The sequence below is a fragment of the Pseudorca crassidens genome, chromosome 1, assembly GCF_039906515.1.
Source record: "Pseudorca crassidens isolate mPseCra1 chromosome 1, mPseCra1.hap1, whole genome shotgun sequence".
In the NCBI taxonomy this organism is placed as follows: Eukaryota; Metazoa; Chordata; class Mammalia; order Artiodactyla; family Delphinidae; genus Pseudorca; species Pseudorca crassidens.
Window position 1 is genome coordinate 6272864 of NC_090296.1, and position 26465 is coordinate 6299328.

The 26465-nt window shown below is 46.3% G+C and overlaps 1 protein-coding gene across 3 annotated transcripts in view; it reads left to right on the top strand.

Moving 5' to 3' along the window:
* SETD3 (SET domain containing 3, actin N3(tau)-histidine methyltransferase) overlaps positions 1–26465 on the top strand; it is a 69305-nt gene that overhangs the window by 18169 nt on the left and 24671 nt on the right. For all 3 annotated transcript variants that reach the window (XR_010940821.1, XM_067726051.1, XM_067726041.1), the window contains 2 exons: positions 1405–1477; positions 1783–2039. Coding sequence is in view for 2 of the 3 variants with exons in the window: in XM_067726051.1 (XP_067582152.1) it covers positions 1405–1477; positions 1783–2039 (330 nt within the window). In the remaining variant the exon portion in view is untranslated. The remainder of the gene's footprint in view (positions 1–1404; positions 1478–1782; positions 2040–26465) is intronic.

Below are 26465 nucleotides of genomic sequence, written 5' to 3' on the forward strand. Positions count from 1 at the left end.
CCCGGCGGGGCTCTAGGCCTCTCTCTGGCCCTCATCATGCCGCTCCTAGAGAGGAGGTGTAACGATCTGATGGTTCTGGAAGAAGGATCTGGGCTTGGCCTTTTTCTCCGTGGGAGCTGGTTGCCATATGTGTTCTCTCCCCTGCTCTCTCCACCCTGGGAGTTTTACAGGGCAGGCCACACGTGGGGAGGCCTGTCGGGGCTCCAGTCCTGCCTGTAACTAGGTGGGGAGTCTGTCTAATTCTGGGATTCCGTAGGTGATGTTTTGTGTCACCATCTGTTGTATTCTTGTGTCTCTCTCAGTTGGTTCAGAACTTGGGTGGAGGAAATGGATGTTATTTATTTGGGTCCCTTCAAACTTCCAGCAGCATCTCTGGTCAAGTCGCAGTTTACTTTTCAGTGATGCCTTGATAAACCATACACTGGTTTATTAGATGCCTGTTAAATATCTAGTGTGTGAATAGTACCTTGCTTGTTATTATACCATGCTTCCCAAAACACCAGGATCTCTTCCTTCATGAGGCTGATATAGTAAGGGATGAGACACACATAAAAATAAATAGTAGACATTGGTAAATGGCAAGAGTAAACCAGCTGTCACACTTTGTTCTCATCTCTGATGAGAAGCATCATTAGTATGGATGCTGCCCAGAATATCTTAGCGGTGGTCCGTCTTCACTATGTGCATGTTTTTTTAAGCTTTATTGAGGCATAATTGATATACAAAATCACACATATTTAACGTATATGTTTTGATGAGCTGGGACATATGCATATACCCGTGACACCATCACCCCACTCAAGGTACTATGTTGATGTGCATGCTTTAGGCAGTATAGACACATGGACAGGACTTCCTGAAAGAAGCATCTCATGTTGCCAAAGTAGTGAGATAATGCCTTGGGAAAAAATTAGTAACCAGAGTATGTCTTACGGGCTTGTGCTTTCGCTGGTATCCGTGTGCTTTAAGGTCAAGCATGTGGAGGAAGGAATGTTACTCTAGCTTCAGAAACTCAATAGCAATTCACACTGGCAGGTTAGGGTTTTTGTTGGAGGTAGAATTTTGTTTTGTTTTGTTTTTAGAACTTAAGTACAGCAAAGAATAAATAAGCACCCTTGTGCTCTATTCCCAAATTGTTATATTTGCTTCGAATTGCTTTTTTGATTTTTTTTTTCCCCAGTGTATATAGTTTTTCTTTGGAAACAGGATTCGAGACGATGCTTCTACTCATTTAACTGTGACATAAACGTGTACATTTAAAAGCGTATTTGATAATTAGAAATAAAATGCTTATAGGCAACCTTAAGTTGTATTTCATTGTGATTGGATTTCTGACCATAGATGTAGCTGGATTGACAATTGTAACATGTCTTGGTGATTCTACTATTATTTTTTTCCTCCTAGGCAGAAGAATTATTTTTATGGGTTCCAAGAAAATTACTAATGACTGTTGAATCTGCTAAAAATTCAGTGCTGGGTGAGAATAATTTCTGTTTGTTCAAGGCAGAGCAAAAATGATAAAAATATATAAAATTTCATTTTGTGGCGCTAGGGACTATATTTGGTCGTTTTCTCAACTAGTGAAATATTTCCCCAAATCCACACGAAGTGTTTTCCACACTTGTAATCTGACATAGTAGAAGAATGTCAAAAGAAGAGGGCACCTTACCTTAAATGTTACATGACTATCAAGATATTCCTATAACTTTAATATATATTTTGAATAAACACTTTTTAAAGCAGTGTGTGGAACTGATGCTGTTACCTTCTGGGTTAATTCAGGGCCCTTGTATTCTCAAGACCGAATTCTTCAAGCCATGGGAAACATCACACTGGCCTTTCATCTGCTGTGTGAGCGAGCCGACCCTAACTCTTTCTGGCAGCCCTACATTCAGACCCTCCCCAGCGAATACGACACCCCTCTCTACTTCGAAGAGGATGAGGTTCGCTACCTTCAGTCCACACAGGCCATACATGACGTCTTCAGCCAGTATAAGAACACAGCGCGGCAGTACGCCTACTTCTATAAGGTCATCCAGGTGAGCGGCTGGGAGCTGTTTGAAGGATGTGTTACAGGGTGGGGAAGGAGGGAAATTGATTGCTTAAATGTTCCACCTAAACATTTTGCTTTTTAAGGTAAAAGGCATCGAGTGCATTGTTTCTGTTTTTACAGAAATGTCACTGAAATGTGGTTGGAATACATCTGACTTCCTCAGTGCCCAGTGTTAAAACAAGCAGCGGTTGCTCCTAAGTTATGAAAGTCACTGCATTTTCTGAAAACGAAAGACAACCATGGACTTTTAGAAGCTCTACAATCTATCTAGTACAAAAAGATATGCCCCATGTCTAAATTTTCCAAGGAAATGAAAGTCCATTTGTGGGTTCTTCATACGTATATTAGTAGTAAAATATTGACAGTTGATTTCTTTATGTTTTGCAAAGTGTACTGTGTATTATATTAATTTTGATTAGTTCTAAGTAGACGTGTCATATGGAAATCTCTATAAGGTCATGAACATTTGAATTACACCTGATTGCTCCTTGCTGTGTTTTGGCAGTTCAGCCAGTGTTCTCTTTCCTTTCCAGCTGAACAGCACTCAGACAGCTGAGGGCCAGTGTCAGGGTTCCCTTGGGAGCTAAGAAAGGGCGAGTGTCTCTGCCTCTTGACTCGCCCCTTTCTCATATGCCCACGAATCAGCTCCTGGGCTGCTGTACCTAATAGGTGGCAAGTGGGAAGGTGAGCTGCTCCCTTTCCCTTTTCTTTGGGTAATTGGATAACCTGGATTAGGCTTGATTTGGTTGTTCCTTAGCTGGTCTGTCTCTGCTCTGTTTTCATTGCTACAGGAAATAATGTTTGGGTGTTCATCATTTAACCTTACAGCATGCCTACTGTGCAAGAATGTCACACTCAAAATTATATCCTCCCCTGTATCAAATACTTCAGATACATAAAAAACTATGACTCTTGTCTTCAAGTAGAAGTCGCTGCTTTTCTAAACTTTAAACTTCAGGAAGCCTTTAAGAATTATCATATAACATGTATATAGCATTTATTTTGAGTGTGCTTGGTTTGAAAAATATTGATGGAGCAGGCCAAAACCCTGATTATTCGGTTAGTTTGCACCTGCAACCCTGCAATCTAAAGTGTGACGTGGCTCTTCGTGACCTGAAAGGGTTGTGCTTTTATTCCTAGTTTTTTTTTTTTTTTTTTTGCGGTACGCGGGCCTCTCACTGTTGTGGCCTCCCCCGTGGTGGAGCACAGGCTCCGGACGCGCAAGCTCAGCGGCCATGGCTCACGGGCCCAGCCGCTCCGCGGCATGTGGGATCTTCCCGGACCGGGGCACGAACCCGTGTCCCCTGCATCGGCAGGCGGACTCTCAACCGCTGCGCCACCAGGGAAGCCCTATTCCTAGTTCTTAATTGTGTTTCTTCAATGACTAATAAAAGCGAAGCTGACCCTAGCAGGTCTAAACCTTTGTTATTTCCTATTGTTAGGCAACAAACTGGAAACCAGCTCTTTTCAGGAATGTGTTTCTCAAATCGGGGCTGTGAGATGGCGAAGGCTGGCGGCCTACCCTGAGAGGAACTGCCTCTGTGGTCAGGCCGAGGGTTCTGGAACGATGCTGAGTCTCCCGACAGCTGGCTTGGCGTGATCTTTGGATTTTCATTACACTCACCGGTCTGTTTATTTCAGTATTAACAAAGTAGTGCAGTTTGGCTTCAAGGTTCAATGAGATTTTAAAGGTCCGTGAGTCACTAAAATACTCTGTTCATTTTGATGGAACCGTCTCATGCCAGGTCTCTTAATAACCCTCTGAAATAAACCACTTTAGATGACGTTTAGGTGACTGAATTATACCACAGTCTGTGTAGTAAATAGTATTATTATGAACATCTCAGGAACTAGAGAACATTCTAAAAATAAACTTTAATTCAGAAGTTTTTCTAAGAGTAATAAAATTCTCACATGACTAACAAGAACAATTTGGATAACTTATAATGAATCCGAATATCCTTTTTAAAAAAACAACCACAGTCTTAAAGCGTTAATGAATCTATCCGTTATTCCTTTTTAGTATTCCTTTATTTATTTATTCTTCCTTTTTATTGGAAACTTTGATTAATAAATGTGAAACAAGGTATATCCAAATGTGGAATTATCAGACAATCAAATGTTGGCTTTTTTGCATAATTAAGCCAATCTTGAGTATTTGAAAATAATGGTTGTGATTTTAAAAATGGGTGAAAGGGTTCAAAAGGTAAAAAGAAAAAAATATATATGCAGAATCATAAATTTTAAAAATGATTTAAAGATGCAATCAAACTGTACTTTTCTTGACTGTCAAAAGCATCAAACCGAAGAGAAAGCAAGGTATGTCTGTGACCACATAATAGCTTCTTCTGTGTTACATCAGTGCATCTCAGCTGGGCGGTTGAGAGGGTATTTGCCCTTGAGAGAGTATTTGGTAACAGTTGGAGACAGTTTTGATTGTTAGATTTGGGGGTGGGGGGAATGCCACTGGCCTCCAGGCTGCAGTTGCTGCTGAACTTCTCTTGATGTGCAGGGCAGCCCCCAAACAAGGAATTGTCCAGCCCAAAATGTCAATAGTGCTAAGGCCGAGACCCCCTGCTTTGTATTTATATATAGAGGACAGAGCACCTCAAATACCTATGTGATTCCAGAAATCACCATCAATCCCTTCTAGTGATTGGATGCCTAGGGCCTGACTGGCATTGGTTGCTGGTCACTGTCTCCATATGTCAGAAAGTCTTCGTGGGCCAGTTCCAGATCCCCCCGGCTTTAGCTGCCTGCTGTAGCTAGGAGAATATATTTTAAAGTGCTTTTCTGCTTGCTGTCATTTAACAAACATCACTTCTTTTCAAAAACTTACAGATATAAGACTAGGTTTGGAGATGTTTGACTTGTTAAGGATGTAAGTACAGGGGAACAAAGATTGAAAAACTCTAAGTGTAAAATTCAGATTACTCTTTAAAAACACAGACTTGGACCAAGGAGTCGAGTCGAGATCCTTGAAATTGCATTTTGAAAATGAACTTTATGTGGTGGGCTATCATCATTTCTCCACATAAGCTGGTGAGAGTTCAGTCAGGAAGGGGGCATTTAACTGATGGGAGGGGAAGGACCATGTGCCCCGAACGGGGCAGCTCTGACTGAGGGTGGTTTCAGGAAGGGTCGAAGCAGCAGTGGGATAATCTGCCCAAGAGAGAGAGGCCGCACAGAAAGAGCCTGCGCTTTGTAGTCAGACAAACCTGAGTTGAAATCCTAATAAATGTATTTACTATTAAATTAAATATAATTTGGCATTTGTTGCTTTACCCTACCCCTCTGTGTTTGTCTCCTGATCTGTTAGGTAGAAGACCCATTTTTCAGCGTAACTGCTGTCAGCCCAAGTTGGGCTGTTCATCATAGCCCCCAGCACAGTGCCGGGCTGCAATGCCTGTGGCATGAGGAAACACCAAGGAGGCCACGGTTGAAGCCACCCGAGCCAGGGCGGCATGGCAGTGGAGAGGGTGGGCTCTGGGGCTGACCTGCCAGGGTTCAAATCCCCACAGCATCGTTTTTGCCAGGGCTCTGTGCTTCTGTTTCCTTTTCTGCAAAATGAGATAATACAGCACCTGTCTCCCAGGGTTGCTGAGTGGACGAAATGAGTTGATCTGCGTGAGGCCCTCAGTACAGCAGTACTTGTCATAGAAATGCTCCATTTCTGTTACTGTTTTGTGTTTTGATCCTTCAGGCCATGTCATTTGGCTGTTTTGTGTTAATTGTTTTAAGTTGCATCTCCCCTGTCCCTGCAGTACCTTATGGTAGTATTTCTTAACATTCCTACTAAAAACTCCTATTGGCCACGGATAGTGAAGAGTATTCCTGCAGGACTAGGGCCTAGACCCAAGTGGCTCTTCACAAACTCAGATTGCTTCGATATCTCATGCTTTTGTTGTTACTGTCATTGGTTTTTTATCTCATGTTTTTAAATATTAAAAATGTGTGCAGTTGTTTGTTTGCTGTGGTTTAACAATCATGTGAAATGACTTACTGTCAGGTCAGACTGGCACTGTAGGAAAACAGCCCAATTTCTCCCATGACCCTACCTGCCGCTGTGCATCCCTGGAACCCACATTCCAGCGGGAGAAGCGTGGCTTTATGTGGAGTAAATGCCATGAGCCCCACAATGTGGCCAGTCTAAGGGTGGTTCTTTTTCAGTAAAAGAAAATGTGACAGTCACTTAACGTTAGTAAAAATAGGCAGCAGAAGATATGATTGCACATTGAAAATACATCAGAATGAGCTTTGGCAGAAAATTTCTTAATTGATGATTTGATTTCTGTGCCTGATGGAATAGGACCTCAAGGCAGCCCAGAATGAGATGTACTGCTGAGACAACCAGGGGGTCTAGGCTATGGAGGAGAAGGTTTTTGCATAAGAATTCATGACAAAGAAAAATGGATTTAAGCAAGAGTTATCTTTCTAAAAATCATATTTTGAGTCTAGCTGTTTTTCTAGTTTCAGGATGTTCCCACTGCTTATAGAAGTCTTCAGTAACAATTGAGAGTAAACATGAATGTTAACACGGTACTGCTGTTATGTTGTGTGTCATGTTTTCTCACTTCAGTACCAAACCATACATCTTATGCTTTTCCAGGCTTGGATGTTGGGCTTTTTCTCCCTTTTAGTAGACAGATCACTTCAGCAATGCGTTATCACTCAGGGGAGAGTGAGTAGGATTACAGCAGTTCATGTTTAACATTTTCAGTACAGCGACCTGCCCTCAGTTTGATTTTTTCTTTTTTTTCTTTTGCATTGTAGCTCTTAACCTTTTTCAGGGTCTTGGGAACCCTCTTCCCAGAGACGTGTATGTGTGCTATAATCACAAACCCTGGCGTAACATTTGGGGGCTCAAATTCCAGAACCTGATTTGCAGGTTTTTGTTATGACTTCCAATTTAAAGTCATTTTTCTGGGGATGCAGACCAAACTCTGCTCTGAGCCGAAACTCATTCTTTTTCTCCTGAGCTGGCCGCTGGCCTGAAGGTCTGCCAGCCCCGGCCCGGCCACTGTCTCCTGGGGGCACCAGCAGTGTGACGCAAGCACGGCTGGTCCCTGTGTGGTGGCGATCCCAAGTCCCTGGGAGAGGAGCACAGAGACGTGTTCATAGTCATCTTGCGTCAGCCTTTAGGATGTTTATTCTAAAAGAAAACTGGCACTAATACTAACTTCTAGGAATTATAAATGCTTCTAGGTAAATTTCTCTGCATTGCATTCTTAATGTTTAGAGAAACCTCTCTCTCTCTCTCTCCTATCTCTCTCTCTCTCTCTCTCTCTCTGTCTGCTTGTTGTTGCCTAAGAACTAGGAAAATAATTTCCTCCCAGCATATTTTCTTGGTCAAAGGCTTTTGAGTGCGGCCGCTTGGTAGTTCAGGTTACTTTCTGTCTTTAGTTTGCTTCACAGAGTTGGTTTAAAAGTCTTTCCAGGACTCTGCTCGTCCTCTTCTGTGCAGTAGCGCTTGGGCTTCACGGTTCTTTAAGGTTTTTACATTGTACCTGCATTGTATTCTTCTTGAGATGTGCAGTATACAGTGTGTCCTTTAGGTATCTAACAGATGATAGTATGTAACCAGAAGCCTCAAACTCAGGGAATTTTTTGTGCATACCTGCAGTTAAGATCTCACACCTGCTGGTGAAACATTCTGCTGCAGTTTCATGGTTGAGAAATGTCAGCACCCAAACTCAGGAAGCTGAATTTAGAAATTGTGGCTCAGCCAAACGCTGGAAAAGGCTCGTGGGGATTGAGAACCTGAGTGGTGGTAGAATTTCTTCCTGTCAGTTTGTGAAGGGGGACGCGAGGGAAGAAGAGAGGATTAATAGTAGAGGCAGAACTTGGCCCTTAAAACTGCTGCAGAGCTTTAACCTATAAAAGTACGCCTGACAGACCAGGACATTCCAAAGTTCAGCTCCAAGTTGGGACTGTTGCATGGAAATATATGACTAGTTTTGTGATAGAAATCAGTGGGAAAAAAAGTAGGATTTGGCTTAAACCCAACTTTGAAGTGGTGTGATTGTGAGAAAATGAAGAAAATCATATCTTAACGTAGATGAATGATAGTCCAAATATTTCTCACCCGTGTCAATGGAAAAGAAATGAGCAGATCCTGTGAATGAGCTGTTTGTCTAGTTGACAATCCCACGTAGTGGGCTGGGCACTGCGATGTGGAGCGCCAGCTGTCCCAAGGTTAAGAGCTCTCTTGGGATGAGCACATTTTCCTGTGCTGTTGAGCTTGAATGTGATGCTCTTTTAAGTAAATTCAAGTGTACGGGATTGAACAGCATAGAGGCATATCTATAAAATTACTATTTCCCCATTAATCTCATCGTTTAAGTGATTTATCCCACCTTACTTGGATCTCCTCTTTTTGCGCTGATCGAATCTGAGAGGTACAGGGGAAGGGCTGATGGAGAAACACCTGTGTGTGTTAAGTGCTGTGAATTTTATTTCAAGCCTTCCGCCTTTCCTGCCTAATGCTGCAGGATGGGGGGAGGCTGTGTTAAGTTGGCCGGACAGGCAGCTTCTCCCACCTGGCCAGGCCCGTGGTGGCAGGAGACCCGCGCAGCCAGACTCACAGCTTGCTGTGAACAGGGCCTGCCCAGAGGCCAAGGAAGGTGCCACTTCTGGCTCTCGGCATCCCGTGGCAGTTGTGGCTGAGCGTCAGTTGCTGTCCCATTTCTCGCTGTTCTCCTTGTCCCTGCTGGAGCCACAGGAGAAGAGCACAGACGTGAATTTTTGCTGGAGATAGATTTACCTCTGTTTTCCTGAAGTTCATAGAGAAGATCTGATCATGCATGAGGCCTACAGGAATAACATCAGATTTGAGTAAAGCCCCTGGGACTCAGCATACTTTAAAGATCCAGCGCCTTGACACATGCAGGCGATGTATGTGGCCGTCAAATGCTGTCCTAGGCACGTGTGGGTGCGCGTACCCGAGAGCCCCGCAACGGAGGATGTGCACTTGCGTTCATGGAACTTGACTTCCGCTGGTGGCTGAGGTGGTGGCGGGCACCCCCGGTTTATGTGCAGGTTTACTCCACGTCATCCCTGAGGCCATGGGGAGCTTGGAGGGCTCTCCGTAGCTGGCTTCTCCCTCCGTTGGCCCTTCCCCTCCACCTAGAAACCTGTGTAAGGGTCTTCCTTCCAGATAAACCAACCCACCTTCTCCTCCTGACCTTGGATTCACTCCCCTTTCTTTTTGTTTTTAGCCCACTGTATCCTCCTGATTGTTCATTCAACCACTGTTTATTGAGGATCTCAAGCGTGAGGCACCACACCTGGGGACCGGGACTAATGTCCCTGGGGGTACAAAGAGGTGTTTTTGAACTTTTTATCTTGAAATAATTTTTTCGACTTACGAAAAAGTTGTAAACATAGTACAAAGTTGAAAGCCTGGCCGTGGGCACCACCTCCTGGATACCCTGCTCCTGCCCTCGTTCCCACGTAAGTTCCCTTCCGGGGGCACGTGTGTTCCGTACGTAACGCTCTTGTTCTCAGCCAAATTCCTGACAATGTCACGACTCCTGACGCAGGGTGGGGGGTATGGGACACCGAGGAGGTGAGTCAGAGGCGAGGGTGGGGATGAGAGAAGGCGCTTCAGTGGCTGGGGGTATCGAGGTAAACGTGGGTTCTGTGGTGAGGGCACTGGTTGGAGGTGCAGGATGTGATGGGGAGAGAATGAAGCCCTCTGATTCCAAGCTGTGCCCGAAGTCCGAGGGGCCTCTTCCCATCCTGTGAGTCGTGTTCTGTGCCGGGTGCCCTGGAGCACTGGCCGGACCGGGAGGTGGGAGTGGCTCCTGAGCTTGTTGTATGGACCTGAGGTCACTAACAGAAGATGCTTTGTGGGGACAGAGCGGCCCCATCGGTGTGAGCCCCTGGGCTCTCTCCTCAGGGCTTTAGTCCTGCCAGTCACCCTGTGAGGGAGGCAGTGTCCATCCTCCCTTTGCAGAGGAGCAGTGGGAGATGTGGGGTTCCCAGGCCCAGGTCAGAGCAGGCCGGCCGGACCCGAGCCCTCCCAGACTGGGGTCGGCAGGTCACAGTCTTTCTCTACAGCTCTTTCTGGTCTTACTTTTGGGGCAAAGAAGTGGTCTAGTGTTTTTTTTTTTTTAATAAATTTATTTGTTTTTATTTATTTTAATTTTGGCTGCGTCGGGTCTTCATTGCTGTGCGCAGGCTTTCTCTAGTTGCGGCGAGTGGGGGCTAGGCTTCGTTGCGGTGCGCGGCCTTCTCACTGCGGCGGCTCCTCTTGTGTGGAGCATGGGCTCTCGGCGCGCAGGCTCCAGTAGTTGTGACTCACGGGCTCAGTAGTTGTGGCTCGTGGGCTCTAGAGCGCAGGCTCAGTAGTTGTGGCACATGGGCTTAGTTGCTCCGCAGCACTTGGGATCTTCCTGGACCAGGGTTCGAACCCGTGTCCCCTGAATTTATAGGCAGATTCCTAACCACTGCACCACTAGGGAAGCCCAGAAGTGGTCTGGTTTTAAGGGCAGGGCAGTCTTGTTCAAAGTCTCTCTTGGGCTCTTATCTTGCAGAAAGCTGTGCCATCCCCTGGGCCTGCACAGGGCACCTGCTGGGATTCCTTCCAGCTCCTGGAGGGGCCCTCGTCCAGCCTCAGTCTCACTCTGTGCAGAGGTGGGAGAGGGCACATGCGGAGGACGCCGTAGGCTGCTGGCTTTCCCCCACGCTGGGATGAAGCTGATGAAGCTCCCTCTCTCTTTCTTTCTTTGTTTTGTCCTTACCAAATTGACTTTTACTGTTATAAAAAAGTGGAAACACTGGAACTTAGGAAAATCACTCCAGGCTTGCATGTTCTCTGGAGAGTTTCCAGCGACTTGGTGATCTTTGTAGAGCCTCTGGCTGTCTTGCTGAGATGCACTGACCTGTGTCCTTGCTTTTTCCTGATAGCTGACATTGTGCATTACTAATTTGTGTTAAATGTGTATGAGTGTTGTCCTTATCATGTCCTTATTTAAGGTTTCTGACTTTGTAGATTATTCATTCTGAACGTGTATCTAATTTTCACCATTTTTATAAATACAGGCTGCAGATATGACATTTAAAAACATCTAATTTGTGGTTTTAACAGTTTGCTTGTTTTGTATAATGTTATAGCAATTCAAATAGATATAGACTTCACCTGCTGGGAATCTAGTGTTCTTTGTTTTTTCCAGTTTTTGTTTCAGCAGCCTTTGAGGGACTCAAGAAACGAAATGCTCTTTCTCTGTATTCCTGGTTCTAAATGGGGGAAGCCATACCTGCGTCCAGTTGGTGGCGCATATTCCTTCTTGGCAGTTATTGAGGAAGGTCACCGTTTTGTGGTGTCTGTACAAGCGGGGAGGCTGGGCAGCCCCACGCTCTGTGTCCTCCTGTAGAAGTTTTCCAGGTAAGATTCCCAGATCTCCAGGCTGCCGTGGTTGCTAGGGCACTCCTGTCTCCTGCCCTTGGCTGGCCCGCTGGCTCTTCTGTCTGGCAGTCCTCCTGTGAACGACAGCCTTCCTGCCCTTGCTCGGCTTGTCACCTGGGCCCCTTGAGAAAAGCTTCCAACTTTGCTGATCAGAGTTGGGAACGGAAGTCCAACAAAGCCATTACAAGGGTAATCATTCATGGCAATGCCGCCTATGTGTCCAGCACTGTGAGAGCTTTCTTGCCTTTTATTCCAGGAACTACTGCCTTCCCATGAGAATCTGAGACAGAATTAACCAAATTAGATTCAGCGGAAAGCTCCAGTCCTAGGGCCCGAGTCTTTGGGGCATCACCCCGTTTTACAGGTGAGGAAATGGGCTGAGTGGCGAGTCAGGATTGAAGGCCAGATCCTCCCGACCCTAGAGGCTGTTTTTCCCACTTCCCTCGTCTCCACAGACCCATCTTCTCTACAATTCCTTCTCTCCCCTTCTAGCCCCCGCTTTACCAGTCCTGGGTCTTTCCCACAAGTCTGATCAGTAGAACTTTTTTGAAAATACAAGTTTAAAAACAAAAGCTTCAAAATTGTTTTTTCTTGAAACCTGCTTTTCTTCCCAGCCCCCTAAGGTCTGTATCTGGTGATTACATTCCCTATTCTCTGGGATAGGAATTCTGGTTTTATTTTTGTTTTGTTTTGTTTTGAGTGTGTGTGATAAGACGAGAGCCTGCTTCTGTTTTTTGAGACCTCTGACAAGCGCCCTTACGAGAACACTCTCCTGAGTGAGCAGACACATTGGCAGCCACTCGTGATGGTTGACGCTGACGTGCAAATTCTGTCCCTTCCCTGCACAGCTGTACTGCTTTCATAATTGCTTATGACCTAAGAAATTCTGGCTTAGGCTGCAACCTTCCCATGGCCACTCTGCGTATCCTTCTCGCCTTCTCTCAGGGAGAAAAGCATTTACAGTAGAAGCATGAAAAGGAATTAGAGGCAGTAGAGGAACCTCCATAACATCAGGGATTATATTATTAATACATCCTTTTTACTCGGGTTGGGCCGGGACCTCTCGGCAGCTGGATGTGGAGGCACAGCTGGGACTGTCCACCCCCTCTGCATTTGAGTACCAAGCGGAAGAGTGGATCGAGCTCACCCTCCGGTGAGCTTGAGGGAGTGTGTAGACCTGCATGGAGTGAGATGGTGAGGACGACCGCTTTAACAGAGTCGGTAGGTTAGTGAGTGTTCACAGGCAGGGAACATAGGCGCCTGTGTTCTGTTGCCCTTATTCCATAAGGTGCTGTGGAGTAGACACAACCGCAGTCCCCTCCGCCTGACTTCCTTGGAATTGAGAGCCCGAGCGTAGGTGGGGCTTTGCTGTTGGTATTCATCGGGCTCTGCTTCCTGCATTTGCAGAGGCGCTCTGCTTTGAGTATTTAGTGCTTCATTCTAGCCCTGGGGCGTTAGATCAGGTGGATCACATCTTTTACCGTTACGGAAACTCATTTTAGCAGCGTGTTTCTGCTGGGCAGATTATCCAAAAAATTGCCCATGCAATATAATAATTTTTAAATAGTCTTGTTAACAGCAGCTTCTTCCCACTCTGCCTAGCCATCCATTCTGCACCCAGCTTGCCAGTTTTCGGAGGAGTCGGTGTCCTGTAGAAGAAAGAACAGTCCGTCCGAGTCTGAGCTTGTCACCCGCTAGGTAAATCTGGTCAGGTTAAGTTGGAGTCTGAGTTCCCTTATCTGTAGAAAGGAGACATGGGTGCCCGCCAGCCAGGCTGTGTGGGAGTGGAGAAGAGGCATCTCTGCGGGGCTCAGCGTACAGACGCCAGCCCTGCAGACTCAGTGGGTCAGCCATACCCTCTCCTGGGCCGTCCTCTGGCCTCTGCTAGAACACGGTCCCTGCTCAGGGCCCGATCTGACAAGGCAGCCCTTCCCAGCGTGAGGACTGCTTAGAGGACCAGCCCTTGTACAGAGGCAAAGCATGCCTCCCTGGAACGTTCATCTGAGTCGTTTCCTGACTCGAGAGCAAAAGAGTAGATTTTGCCTTCTGCCACGACTCCTTCCCTCCCTGTCTACACCCCCCCACCCCCCCCATCCCCGCCTGAGGCATTTGTTTAGCAGACACCTCTCTGCAAGGTGCCCCTGCTTGGAATCGACAGTTTACCACGTTAGTCAGAAGCTTGCTTGCTGGGCCTGTAAAATTAATTCGGTAAAAAGTGATATTTGAGGACATAGATTGAAAGAGAAGGAAGAGTCCTTCCAGCTGAAAGTGGAGGAGGACTTCTTTTGGTTTTTGTCATTTTTAAATGGGAGCAGTGGTGGTTGGAGAAGGTGATCTCAGACACGGGCCCCCGCTGCTCTCTGACCTCGCCTTTGGCCTATTTTTTCCTCAAAGCACATTAGTACTTGACAGCATATGTGTATTTCTTCATTCATTTGTCTGTCTTCCCAACCAGAATGTCAGCACACTGGGGGCAGGGACTGTGTTTTATCCTCAGCTGGAAGGTGCCTAACACCTAGCAAGGGCTCAGTCGCAGTTTGTTGGGTGAATAAAGCCACCAGCCAGTAGCTGAAACAGCAGCAAGTAGCATTTAATGAAACTGGTCAGACACTGTGCCTTAGTTCATTTCCTCCTGTCAGCGTCCAGTGAGAGGTGCGATTCCTCCTTCCTCCTGAAGAGCAGACCTGCCGGGCCTCACGGGTGGTCTCAGGTTTGGCTCGGACCCTAGAGCCTGTGCTCTCTGCAGGCTGCAATCCTCCCTGCCCCCCTGAGAGTCCCAGAACTCAGGCCACCTGTCACTCAATCATCTGTTTTGTGGCTCTTCTGGAACCTGCAGGGGGTCAGGAGCAGACTTGTCTTCTGTGTTCCCTAGCTTAATTAATTCTCTTCTATTCTATGGGGTTGTTTGCCTGTTTTCTGTGTTCAGATAGCTTTCTAATTTTTCGTGGTCACCAGCAATGACTATGGTCACATGTACAAGTTTTTTCAATATTCAAGTCAGTTAATTTTGTTTGTTTGCTTTATTTTTGGTCTGGAGCAATTCTGACTTGTTTAAAATGGCCAGTGGCTTTCTTACTGTCGTTTCTCTTACTTTGGAATTCATTTTCCTTCCAGTGATGACGGACACCCAGTCCAGGCCACTGTCCTGCCTTCCAGAGGGTCTCTCCACTCTTAACCCTCCTGTCTGGGTCTGTGTGCAGAACTAGAGAGATCTTTTCGTAACATAAATTATATCATGCTGCTGGTTTACCATCACACTTGGAAAAACTCAAAGGGCAGGGCTGCTGAGATGGCCTCTCCTCCCACTTCAGGTGACTCCTTGGGTACCCCTTCCTCCCCGTCACTGCAGCCCGCTCCCCCTGGCTGTGATCAGTTCGCTGGTCTCGCCCAGCCTCCCTGGCCCCATCTGCTCCCTTTCTGCAGTGCCTTCCCCCAGTTCTGTGCATGGCTGCCTCCTTCTCAGTCTTCTGGTTTCAGCTAAAATGTTGCAGTTTGAGTGAGGCTTTCCCTTACCCTGAAGTAGATCTGCCTTATCCACTATGTTAGTGTGTTAGTCAGGACTCTTCTGAGAAACAGAACCAACAGGATGTGTTTATGTGTATAGAAGGAGATTTATTTTAAGGAATTGGCTCACATGATTATGGAGGCTGGCAAATCCAAAATTTACAGGCCAGGCCGGCAGGCTGGAGACCCAGGGAAGAGCTGATGTTGTAGTTCAAGTCTGAAGGCCTTCTGCTGCAGACTTCCCGCTAGCTTGGGGGAGGTCAGGCTTTTGTTCTGTTCAGGCCTTCAGCTGACTAGATGAGAAGGAGAGCGATGAGGGAGGGCAATCTGCTTTACCCAGAGTCCACCAATTTAAATGTTAAGCTCATCCAAGAACAGCTTCACAGACACATCCGGAATAAAGTTTCACCAAATATTTGGGCATGTGGCCCAGCCAAGTTGACAGATAAAATTCATCATCACAGTTAGCATGCTTTTTTAAAATCTGTGTATTGACTTATTATCCGTGTTCTCCTCTGGAGTGACCCTGCTCTCCAGGCACCACCGTGGCACTGTTGCCGGCACAGTGCCTGGCACACAGAGCCTGGGCAGAGCTTGTTCAGTGGGGAGCCGGTTGCCTGCCGGCTCTCCAAGTGAGTCTCGCATGGCCAGGGCCTCGTGGGAGGTGGATGGCCAAAGTCCAACCTGTCCTCGGCTCCCTAAGCTGTGTCCCCTCAAAGCTGCATCCTAACAGGCAGGCAACTTCTTCCAATTTGTACAAAGGTCCTCTGATGTCCCTAAACCTGTTGGGACATCAGAGGAGCCATGTAAATGAGGACTGCCGCAAGTCTAACAGAGCATGCCATCACTCTGCCCAAAGCTCCATGGCCCTGGCCTTTCTTCCTCTGTCTTCCCAGATGTGAAACTTACAGTGAGGGGAGGATTTATCACATCCTCTGCTTTTAGCAGACTTAATCTAGTAGCTGTCCATAAAACTGGTTTATACTCTCTTGGGCTACTGTGTTTTTCTCTGTAAAAAATAAAATACCGTCTATATTTTCCAAAAGATTAGGTGACGTGAAATGTACTTCACAACACTGTCGGCTTCTGTTGTGCTTTCGTTCTTACCCGGTGTTCACGACCAGGCTCTTATGCTCAGGTTCAGAGCCTTCTGCAGATGTGCTCTGGGCCACTTTTCTTCACTTCCCACCAGATGCCCTCCACTGCCATGCTGCCTCCGCTGACTCCGCTCTAGCCAGGGCTTGTGGCTGTGCTGGGCCTGATGGCTGCTCCTTACGTTGCTCCAGGGAACGGCTCCTCCTCGGCGTGTTGTCGTGTGGCCATCCGAGGCTGTATGCATTCCTTCTGACCCTCTCCCCAGCTGTTTCCTCCTGGAAATCACTGGCTACCTCCGGCTCACGTGTGACTGTAGCAAAATGCCCTACAGTTATCGACAGTTGAAGCTTGAATTATATTTTTGGGGAGCTGCTACTTTTAGGCCCACCTGTGTTCTTTAGTCCTTGAGCTTTGTCACGCGTTGCAATTTGGGTAACTTTTTCATTTCACAAATCAATTTTATTCTTTTGGCGTACAAGGAAAAGTGAGTTCTAAATATTAGTGATTGAAAACATATCATGGATACTGTGTTTATTTTTATTTACATTCAGCCTCATCAGGAAAAAATTATAATAGTATTCATTAAAAATTTTAAGTCAAATAACTACCTATTTAAAATACCTTCTAATAATAATGGTGTTTTGCTGAATGCTGGCTTCTCCTCCAGGCCAGTGGTAGGTGCTATAAGGAGATAGAGAAGTAATCTGAGTCCTTGCCTTGTAGAAATTTATAGTAGAGATGGGAGGAAAACAATTGGCAGGAGACGTTGAAGAGCAAAAATGGGAAACTGAGGCAGTGACTGCCGTCTGAGCTCCTGGGGGGCAGTCAGGTGGTACTTGAGTTGGGGCTCGAAAGGCAAAATTGTCTGGTAGAGGGAGGGAACTACTGTCAGCAAAGGTGTGGAGTTGGGGGGCGGCAGGACACATTCCGAGGAGGGGAGACAGCCGAGGCCAAGCAAAGGCCGCAGCCGCTGGATTTGAGGGAGGTCATTTCGGGGTTTGCATCAGGGACCAACTCCCAGAAGTTGGGTCCCTGCATCTCCCTGGGATTCCTGTAGCTCAGACCATTATGGGGTGAAATGGCTGTGGCCTCAGTAGTTGTATTTTATGCCACCTGCCCAAGTGGCTCAAACTCTCTGAGCCTCAGTTGCCACAATTACCTCCCACCCTGTCTCACAGCCGAGCTGTCAGGGAATAAAATGTGGTTTTAAAACGTAGCATTCTGTTAATGTAATTAACCAGAAGCTGGATTTGAGCACACTTCTGTGATGTCAGAAAGGAAAGTTCCAGTACTGGATGTGAAAGGCAGGAGGATGAAACAGAAAAGTCCATTTCCAGGAGCTGGGATGGAGGGTGCAGGAAGGAGGGAGGGTGGGAGGGCACGAGGGCCTTCAGCAGGCTTTGGGGTTTCTGCCCTGCATGTCGTAGGGAGCCCTGGGCAGCAGAGTGATCAGGTTGGCCTGGGTTTGTTTGCTCGCTTAAAGATAACCTCGTGGCAGGGAGGCCAGAAGACCAGGTAGCCTGAGGAGTTTGAGAAGTATCTGAAGGTTGGATTGACCGCATCTGCTGACAAACTGGATGAGAGGAGTTTGGGAGAGAGTTAGTTTAGGATGACCTTGAGGTTTCTGGAATAAACTGGTTTTAAGTTTACTATTCCCCCCTTATTCCTAAGCTGACTTTACCAGCCTTTCTCTATTTCTAACCTTTATGGTTTAGAAAGGAAACTTTTGATCCTAAATTTCTAGCTTATTCTAACTTGTTTGAATGCAAGGCACCGAAAGTAATCTTTGTATCTGAGTTTTCAGTCCAGACAGGTTTATTTTGTACTTTGGAATAGATATTTCAAGCAGAAACCTTTTGTATGCAAAAGTCAAGCCTGGAGCAAATCTTTATTGTGAAATTATAAGCTCGTGAAGGTGAAGGTTTTAATGGAAGCGCTCACCCAACCTTAACCGTAGTGACACACGCACAATAGCACGTCTGAACGAAAAGCTGTCAGACGAGCAGCGTTCAATTTAAATATATTAGTGATTTCAAGACTGTCTCTAATGAGTTCTGAAATCTTTGTGTCAGCCTCATGTTTTTTCCTTAAATGCTGTGAAATCATTTAAAATTAATAAGCTAGATTTCATTTGGTGGCGTTTACATCAGAACTGCTACCATCAGCGTGGAGGTCCTTGCTCTTGTGTGGTCTTCTCATCAGTCTAGTGGCTGTGGTTTCTAGAAGCAGAAGGACAGCAGCTTCCTGTTAACAGGTCATTACGCTAACCAGAGGGACCTCCTAGATACAGCTGCTGGGTGTCAATGCTGGAACTTCATCACCTGAACGTGGGCGGTGTAGTGGCAAGGGCAGTGTTTCAGTTACTGCTAATGTAGATGTGAAATGAAGCTTCCTCGAGGGTGTGAAGTGTTGGACCAGGGTGTATGGAGGACTTAGGAGTATTATTCCCAAGCCGAGAAAGGTCTGTTGGCAGGGATCAGTTCTGTCCGTGTCACACACACACCCCCCCGCACGTCGCAGAATCACGCAGAAGTCCCGCTGCGCCTAGGCCTTTGCTCTCTGGCAGTCAGCCTCTGTCACGCAGCACCACTGATGTGTGCAGAGCACTGGTAGGTGCTGGGGCTGCAGACGTGGTTTGGCCTCAAGGAGCTCTCCGTCTAGCGGAAAACCAAATCTCGTCCCGTAAGAGAAGAGCGAGGGGTAGGGGGCGCTAGCCCAGAGGCGAGGGGAGAGCCGAGAGACTGGGGAGTCAGGAGAGGCTTCTCAGAGGCGGGTGAGGTAACTGACTCCGAGGAAGGTCCGGGCTTTACTGGGGGGAGTGGGCAAAGGGCACAGGCTGGCCACTCAGTGCAGCTGGAGCGTGGTGTGCACGGGGCAGAGGAAGTGAGGGTGGAGAGACAGGCTGCACGGGGGCGGGAAAGCAGGACCGGCGCTGCAGTAGCACTTCATTTGGTGCCCAGATACTCATTAAGCACACTGAGTCCTCACAACCACCCTCCCGGGTCTGGCTGTGATTCCTGTTTGACAAAACGGAGGACTATTTGCTGGTCTGTCTGTTCCAGGACTTGAACTCATACCCAGTTACTGGTACACAAGAACTTAGATTCCTACCTGAGTCTAATGTACCTTCCGGATCTCCAGTATCATGCTGACTTCACCCTGTAGCCAAGGGAGCTGGTCGCTCACTCTGTAAGCATTTACGGGGTGCCCACGGCTCAGTAACTAATCTGGTTTGTATTTCAGCGTAAGCAGTTACAATGCTTTAAGTGGTGGACGTGTACTCACGAGTCCTGCTAAAGCGGAAGCACCGCAGAGGCAGGGCTTGGCCTGCGTGGATCGGGCACCCAGCCCAGTGAGTGCTGGCGCGCAGCGAGAGCTTGGTAACCAGTTACCAAGAAATACAACTCCTGGGTGAGGCCGAGAGTAGGTGGTGACCGACCCACGGTGTCAACACTTTTGGACGCAATTCTGGATTTTGTTTCCAGTGTGTGGGTAGCAGTAGCTTCCTGGACAGGCTGCTCTAGGAATGAAAAGCACATAAGAACATAGCTGTGGACCAGATCAAACCTGCATTAAGAAAAAATCTTTCCAAGCCAGCTTCACCTACTGTTTTTCTTTTTTAATTTAAAGGAGGTGCTTAATTTCAGCAAGACACTCATCCTGGTGCCTTAGTAGAGGAACAGGGAGGGACTCTCAGTGTGGTCGGAGAGATGGCAGGTGGTGTCAGGCTCTCTTCCTGGGCCTGTCCTGCCAAGCACTTTTGTCGGGATGGTGAAAAGACCTAGGAGGCATGCTGGTCAAATTTCTGGGTGGTGAAAAACCCAGGAGACTCCCTACGTAGACTAAGCCGGTCCAAACATCAAACATTATAAACGGTTTTTTGATAAGATTTATCTTCAGTCTCTCCACATGGCAAGTAATGGAAAAAGGTAAACATAGTGTGTATCTATTGATGGATTATATCATATATAACAAATAAGCCTTTGCAACGCCAGTTATTTAGAATGGTCAGTATTAATGGAATAAATACATGATAGAAAAAAAGGCAGGGCCATCTAGTAGCTCTCCGTAGTAGCACCTTCTGTGGCAAAGATGGACAGTTTGGGGATGTTCTGTTGACTTTTTAAATGGAGATTTAGTTTATACACTAGAGCACATGCATTAAGCATAGATTAGTCTTTATACTAAGTAGCTAAATCAAAGTCAAGATATGGAACATTTTTACCATCCCAGGAAGCTCCCCAGTCTCCTTTCCCAGGCTGTGTCCGCCCACGCTTTTCCAGAGGGGACCACTATTCCGATTCTGTCACCATGGGTCAGTCTTGCCTGCTCACCAGCCTCCTGTCATTAGGGTTGTACAGCGTGTACTCGCTTGCATCTGCCTTCCTTTGCTCAGTGTAATGTCTGTGAGATCCATCCAGGTTGCTGGGTGTAGCGGTAGTTGACTCCCTTATTGTTGCTGCATAGTTTTCCAGTGTTTGAATAACCACATTTATCCATTCTCTTATGGATGGACATTTTGGTGGTTCCCACTTTTTGGCTGTTGTAAACGAAGCTGCTGTAAGTAATCCTGTATGTGTCTTCTTGTGGACCTATGCATTCCTTTCTTCTGGGTGTTCTTGGAAGAAGACTAGCTGGGGTATTGGGTGGTCATATATGTGACCACCCAACCTCAGTAGATATCGATGAACCATTTTCTGAGCGACTAAACCCATTTGGTGGCGGGAGAAGTGCTCGAACATTCTGGTTGCTCAGCTTCCTCCCAGCCTGGGCTGCAGGGCCGTCCTGTGGGCATGCGTGTAGTCCCGACTTCCATTCCCCAGTGACTAATGGTGCTGAGTGTGTTTTCACCTGCTTATTAATTACTTGGGTATCTCCTTCAGGGAAGTGCCTGTTGGAATCTTTTACTCATTTAAAACAAAATTATAATAATATACTTTATTTAACCCAATAGAGCTGAAAGATTATCCTTTAAAAATATAGTCAGTATAAAGTGATTTATGATATATTTCACTTTTTTTGCAGTAAATCTTTGAAGTCCAGTGTGTATTTTTGGGGAGAGTAGTATATTATGTTATTAAGTTTTTAAATTGAGGCAAGATATATGTAACATAAAATTTGCCATTTTGACCATTTTTAAGCATACAATTCAGTGGCGTTAATTACATTCATCGTGTTGTGCAACCATCACCTCTATCAAAACTTTTTCATCACCTTAAACAGAAACTCTGTAAATGTTAAGCCGTAGCTTCCCCCCACCTGCCCCGCCCCGTCGCCTGTTTGTGATTTGGCATTTTCTTCTGATTACGTGCCCTTTATAAGACATGTTTTGACTCTCTCCTCCCAGACTGGGACTTGCCTAGTGCTTTCTTAATGTATCATTTGATGAACAGAAGTTCTTAATTTTAATCAAGTCTGATCTATCAGTCTTATTTTTTAAAGATGGTGTGTTTTTGTGTCCTTTAACGAATTCTTTGCCTAACCCAGGGGCTCTCAACCAAGAGCGGTCTGCGCCTTGGAGGATAGAGACATTTTTGGCTCTCACAGCTGGGCCAGGGATGCCGCCAAGCCTGCAACGCCCAGGACATTCCCCACGACAAAGAATCATCTGCCCCGAAATGTCAGGCGTGCTGAGGTGGGGAAGGCTTGGTCTGGCACAGGGTTGTGAAGATGTTCTGTACGTTTGCTTCCGGAAGGTCTACTGCTTCACCTTTCACATTTAAGTCTATGAGCCGTCTCTCTTTAACTCATGTGTATGGGATGAGAAGAAATTGAGAAAAATCTTGATTCTTCCACATCTGTGCCCCTAGCCTTTTATTTAAAACAAAACTCAGTACATTAATTATCAGGAGCTTTCCATGGAGCATTTTAACATCTAGAGCTACAGTTTCAGTGTTTGGTGGTCTAAAGGCAATGTTTGAAGCATGAAGTAAATGGCCTGGCATGTGCAGAAACTGAAGATTGTTTTCCCCTTCCAACTTGCTTATTAGGGACTTGATTTAGAGTATTTGTTCTTGTGGTTTTTTAACTTTCAGGTTGCAACCATAATGAAAATGCCCACACGAAAGATGCAATTCATAAAATAAATTGACTCTGAAGTGTGCTGTTTTAATTAGACTGTAATCTGGTTCTTTGCATATAAGCGTCATGATTAGACATTTGCCAGAGAGAAGGGAATTTGGTAGTTTTTCCATTGTAGTTCAGTTGTATGCCTACTTGTCAGGTCTTCCACAAAACTGACCACTTAAATATTCAAATCCTAATAAAATAGGTTGTGATGTTTTAGGATCGGTAGGAGGAGAGAATACCTTCAGAAGTGGTGCCCTTAAACCACGTGGACAGCTGTTCTTCAAGAGGGTGGCAAGGACAGAAGCGTTGTTATGAGAAATTGTCCCTGTGTTTAATGGTCATGTCCGGTACATTCATAGTATTCTTATATTAAAATCTAATTTTATATAAGAATTTATGGCTGTTGAGTGGTCAGATGGGGAAAATATCACCTTGTTCAGCATATGTTGTGGGATGGTAATTGTTCTGCTGTTGAAACTGACCCTGACAAGGCGATCAGTGGTTCTAGGGTTAGATGCTTAGATCTTGCTTTAAAATCCTTAAAAACACATGTTGCTATTTTAAGGCCACACTAGTTCCCCTTTTTCTGCATTTGTGTGAATGGTGTGTGCCAGAAAGGTGCTAATTTGGAATCAACAGCTGGGTTTGAGTCACAGCCCTGCCTCCAAATAACCTAGAGATGGCAGGTCACCTAGCCTCAGTTTCCACATCTGACATTGGAGGCGCCGGTCACTGCCTCATGTTGGTCCTGGAGGATTGAATGAGAAGTGTAAGAGGATTTTGTGAAGTACAGATCTTCACAGAAACGTGGGGTGCCCACTTTGTGGGCCCACCCAATAATCTTTTTAAAAAATTTCTTACCATTATATGTGTTACATTTATATAGAGGCAGCGCTTGAAGTTAGATGAATGGATTTGGAAACTCCTCCACTTCCTAGCTGGGTGACCTGGGGCACGTTTCTTCTGGGGCATAGTTTCTTTATCTGTAAAATGGGGGTGATGGTGGTACCTATCTCACAGGGTTCCTTGCGAGGTTTAACTTGGTTAATACTGTAAAATGCCTAGGATATTTTATGTGCGTGGCATATAGTAGGTACTCAATAAATGTTAATTGTTATTTTATTGTTACTGTAGAGTTGATTTGGATGATAATGCCATTCAGCACCTGCCTCAGTCAGACCCTTTTCTGCACACAGTGACCAGTCCTCTGGAAGCGGGCTGATGAGTTCCTGACATAGAGACCGTGGCCCTTGGCACTAGGAAGTTAGGCAGGGGTGACGGGCACGGAGGTTCTGTCGTGGGGAGGAAAGTGATACGTGAGCCAGCGGCGCCGCATTTACCTGCATCTTCACTACTCAGCAGATTGAGAAGTTTAATTGTTCATTAATGAGTCACCTGCATAATTTCACTAATTTCTGTTTAATGGGGCCATTTTGAGCCCCTAAAGGGCTGAGAACAGACTTTCTTCAGTTTTGTTTCCCCAGCTCCTAGCCTGACGTTTGGCACATGATAAATATAAGTTGAATAAATTCTAATTATCAGTTATTTGCAGGTCAGGTCCAAAACTGTGTTAGAGATCCTGAGAATCTAAGTAATATGGATGGAGTTGGAGACCTTTAGATTACTTTAGAGGAAAAAGTAATATGGCTGAGTCCTTGGCCTTGCTCTCAGCGGCCTTTTTGACTTTTTTCTTTTATTTTAAGTGAAATTATTTTAAAATTAGAAACCATACATAAGTACAGTAGAAAATATTAGAAAATACAATAGCTTAAGGAGGAGAATTAAAGTTTTATATATTCTGTTTGGCAGAGTTTCAATGACCCGGAACCTCAAGTGGGCAGATCTGGACAAAGATGGGGCCAGAAACCCTAGTGTGAAATTTAGCTTCTCCCAGACTGCATTTTGCCACCATTCATCGGTGTGTGCATATGTACCTGCATGTGCATATGTACCTGCAAGGCATGGGGAGGGGTTTAATCAGATAGCAAAGATCTTCACAACCTCCTCCTTGGTGGCAGCTGGCAATATACCCAGTTCCTAGATTCAACTCAAGTGAGTATAAGTCACCTGCAAACTTGTTAAAAATGGCGCTTCCTGAGCTCCACTCTTGGTGTCCGTAGGTCTGGACTGAGGCCTGGATGCAGTGCACCCAGACAGCAGCGTCCTGGACTGTAGGACTTTGGAAGAGCAAAGAGCTTGCTGTTGGAGCCTGTCCAGAATGTCTTACAATTCCCTTTGTGTATCACAGTTTTCATCTGTGTTACAGATCAAAAGCAGGTGTATGGAATTGAAGGGACCAAAATAAATCCATAAGCGTGTGAGGTGGGCCTTATGGAGGCCTTCACATTGCCTGATTTTCATAAGTAACTTTGGAAATTAAAGAGACTCAGATGGGTTTCTATATTGGATTTGATCCTCTTTGAGACTGCCAGTGTAGAAGCAACTGTTTATCACATCTTAACTAGCCAGTGTCTTTGTTCAGAGTACAAAGCATATGTTTCAAAGAACTTGGATGTCTCCAAAAGCTGTAAATTTAGGATTGAAATAAAGTATTAGTTTTCAGGTGACTGAGTGAATGCTGAGCACAAGTGGGGCCAAGGGGACAAGAGACAGTATCACCACACTAATGATCGTAAAGCAGACCAAATGCCCCTCATTCTAAGCACAAGCTCCTGCCTCCAATAGGAAGAGAATTGAGGTGTTTTGTCCACCTTTAGTTTCCATGCCTTTTCTGTGTCCTTCTCATTATTTCCCCTTACCGTCACCATCCTCTTTTGTCTTCACCTTTCTCTCCTTGTCCAGGCTAACCCTTTACCTGTGCTCTTGGTAACATAATGCCCACGTGTCTTTGTCCTGTCACTTATTCCCCATCCTGTGCATCTTCTTCCTTTTTTTTCCAGTAAATATGTTCATTTCCCCTTTCCTAAAAGGTAGAAAGGTGCTAACATTTACTGAAGACACTTGTTACTACAGCAGCTCCTAGCCCATCCTGACCGATAAGGTATGCATGTGCTCGTGTGAACTTTCTTGAGAAGTACTCCCAGACCCATAGTTGTCTGTTTTTTAGAGGCTTAAAACAATGCACCCTTATTCTCGCATGGGTGGTATTGGGAATCCAGGAATCCAGGCATAGCCTCACCAGGTCCTGTGTTCCAGGGTGTTTCTCAGGCTGCAGTCAGTGTGTGCTCTCATCTGAGGGCTCGACTGGAGGAGGACCAGCGTCTGCACTCCATCTCCTGACTGGTGGCAGGATTCTGCTCCTTGGGGACTCAGTTCTCACTGGTGGTTGGCCGAGGCCTTGCCACCTTAGACCCAATGTTTTTATCAGGTTCACCAGCCCCCTCCCCACACTCTCCACTTCCTCTGCTCTCTGTTTTGATCCATCCTTTGGTACATTACTTTCCCTAAAGAAGACCTTCTTCATCATTTCCATTAATTTACCAATGTCTACTGAATTTAAGTCCCTTCCTCTGGAGGGCTACTAACTTACTGATGCCTCTCAGGTGCCAGCAGACCTCGGGGGTGGGCCCTGTCTTCCCTTTACACGTGAGGCAGCTGACCAGTAGGGCCCCTCCAGAGCTGCTGCCCTGTGCACCGCGCCTTCTGCAGGGCCCTCGCGTGCCCACCAGCCTTTCCCTGCTGCTTCCCTACATGAGCTTTTCCACCCAGCACACCTCAGCCCCTCCTCCTCCTGCACCGATGTTCCTGGTACGGTCTGGGGCACTTTCTCCCTTCCCACCTGGAGACCTGACTCACGTGCCCCCTCCTCCCTGAGTCACTGCCTGATCGCTCTGTTGCCAGCAACGTCTGCAGCCCCTTCTCTGTGATTCCAGCACACGGCATGTGTTCTGGTGCCAAAACACAGTCATGTTTTGCCCACCTGGATGCCCTGCGATGGTGTCATTACTCTTGTGCATAGGGAACCCGTCCTACTCATTGTCCCCCACGGGGCCTGACCCGTAGCAGGAACAGTGAACTGGAGTCCGGCTGTGTTTATCAGCTCCTTGCGTTTGACAGGTTCAGCGGGAGAGCCCAGGGCTCCCTGTGCCCGTCCCTTCTCCCTCCCTGGATCCACCTGCCACCCGCCCCCTGCCAGACTGTATCACTTCCCCCTGCTCTGCACTCTTCCCCTCAGCCGCTCTCATCCCGACCATAACTGTGTCTAGTACCCGCCACCCAGCAGACAGGAAGCTCTGGGAGGAAGGCAGGGGCCTGAGCCATCTTGCTTACTTGTTCCCCATTCCCTGGCACAGCATTTCACTCGAGAGTGGGCACTCTGTAATATTTGTTGAATAAGGGAGTGGGTAAACGAGTGAATGAATGAATGGATCAACT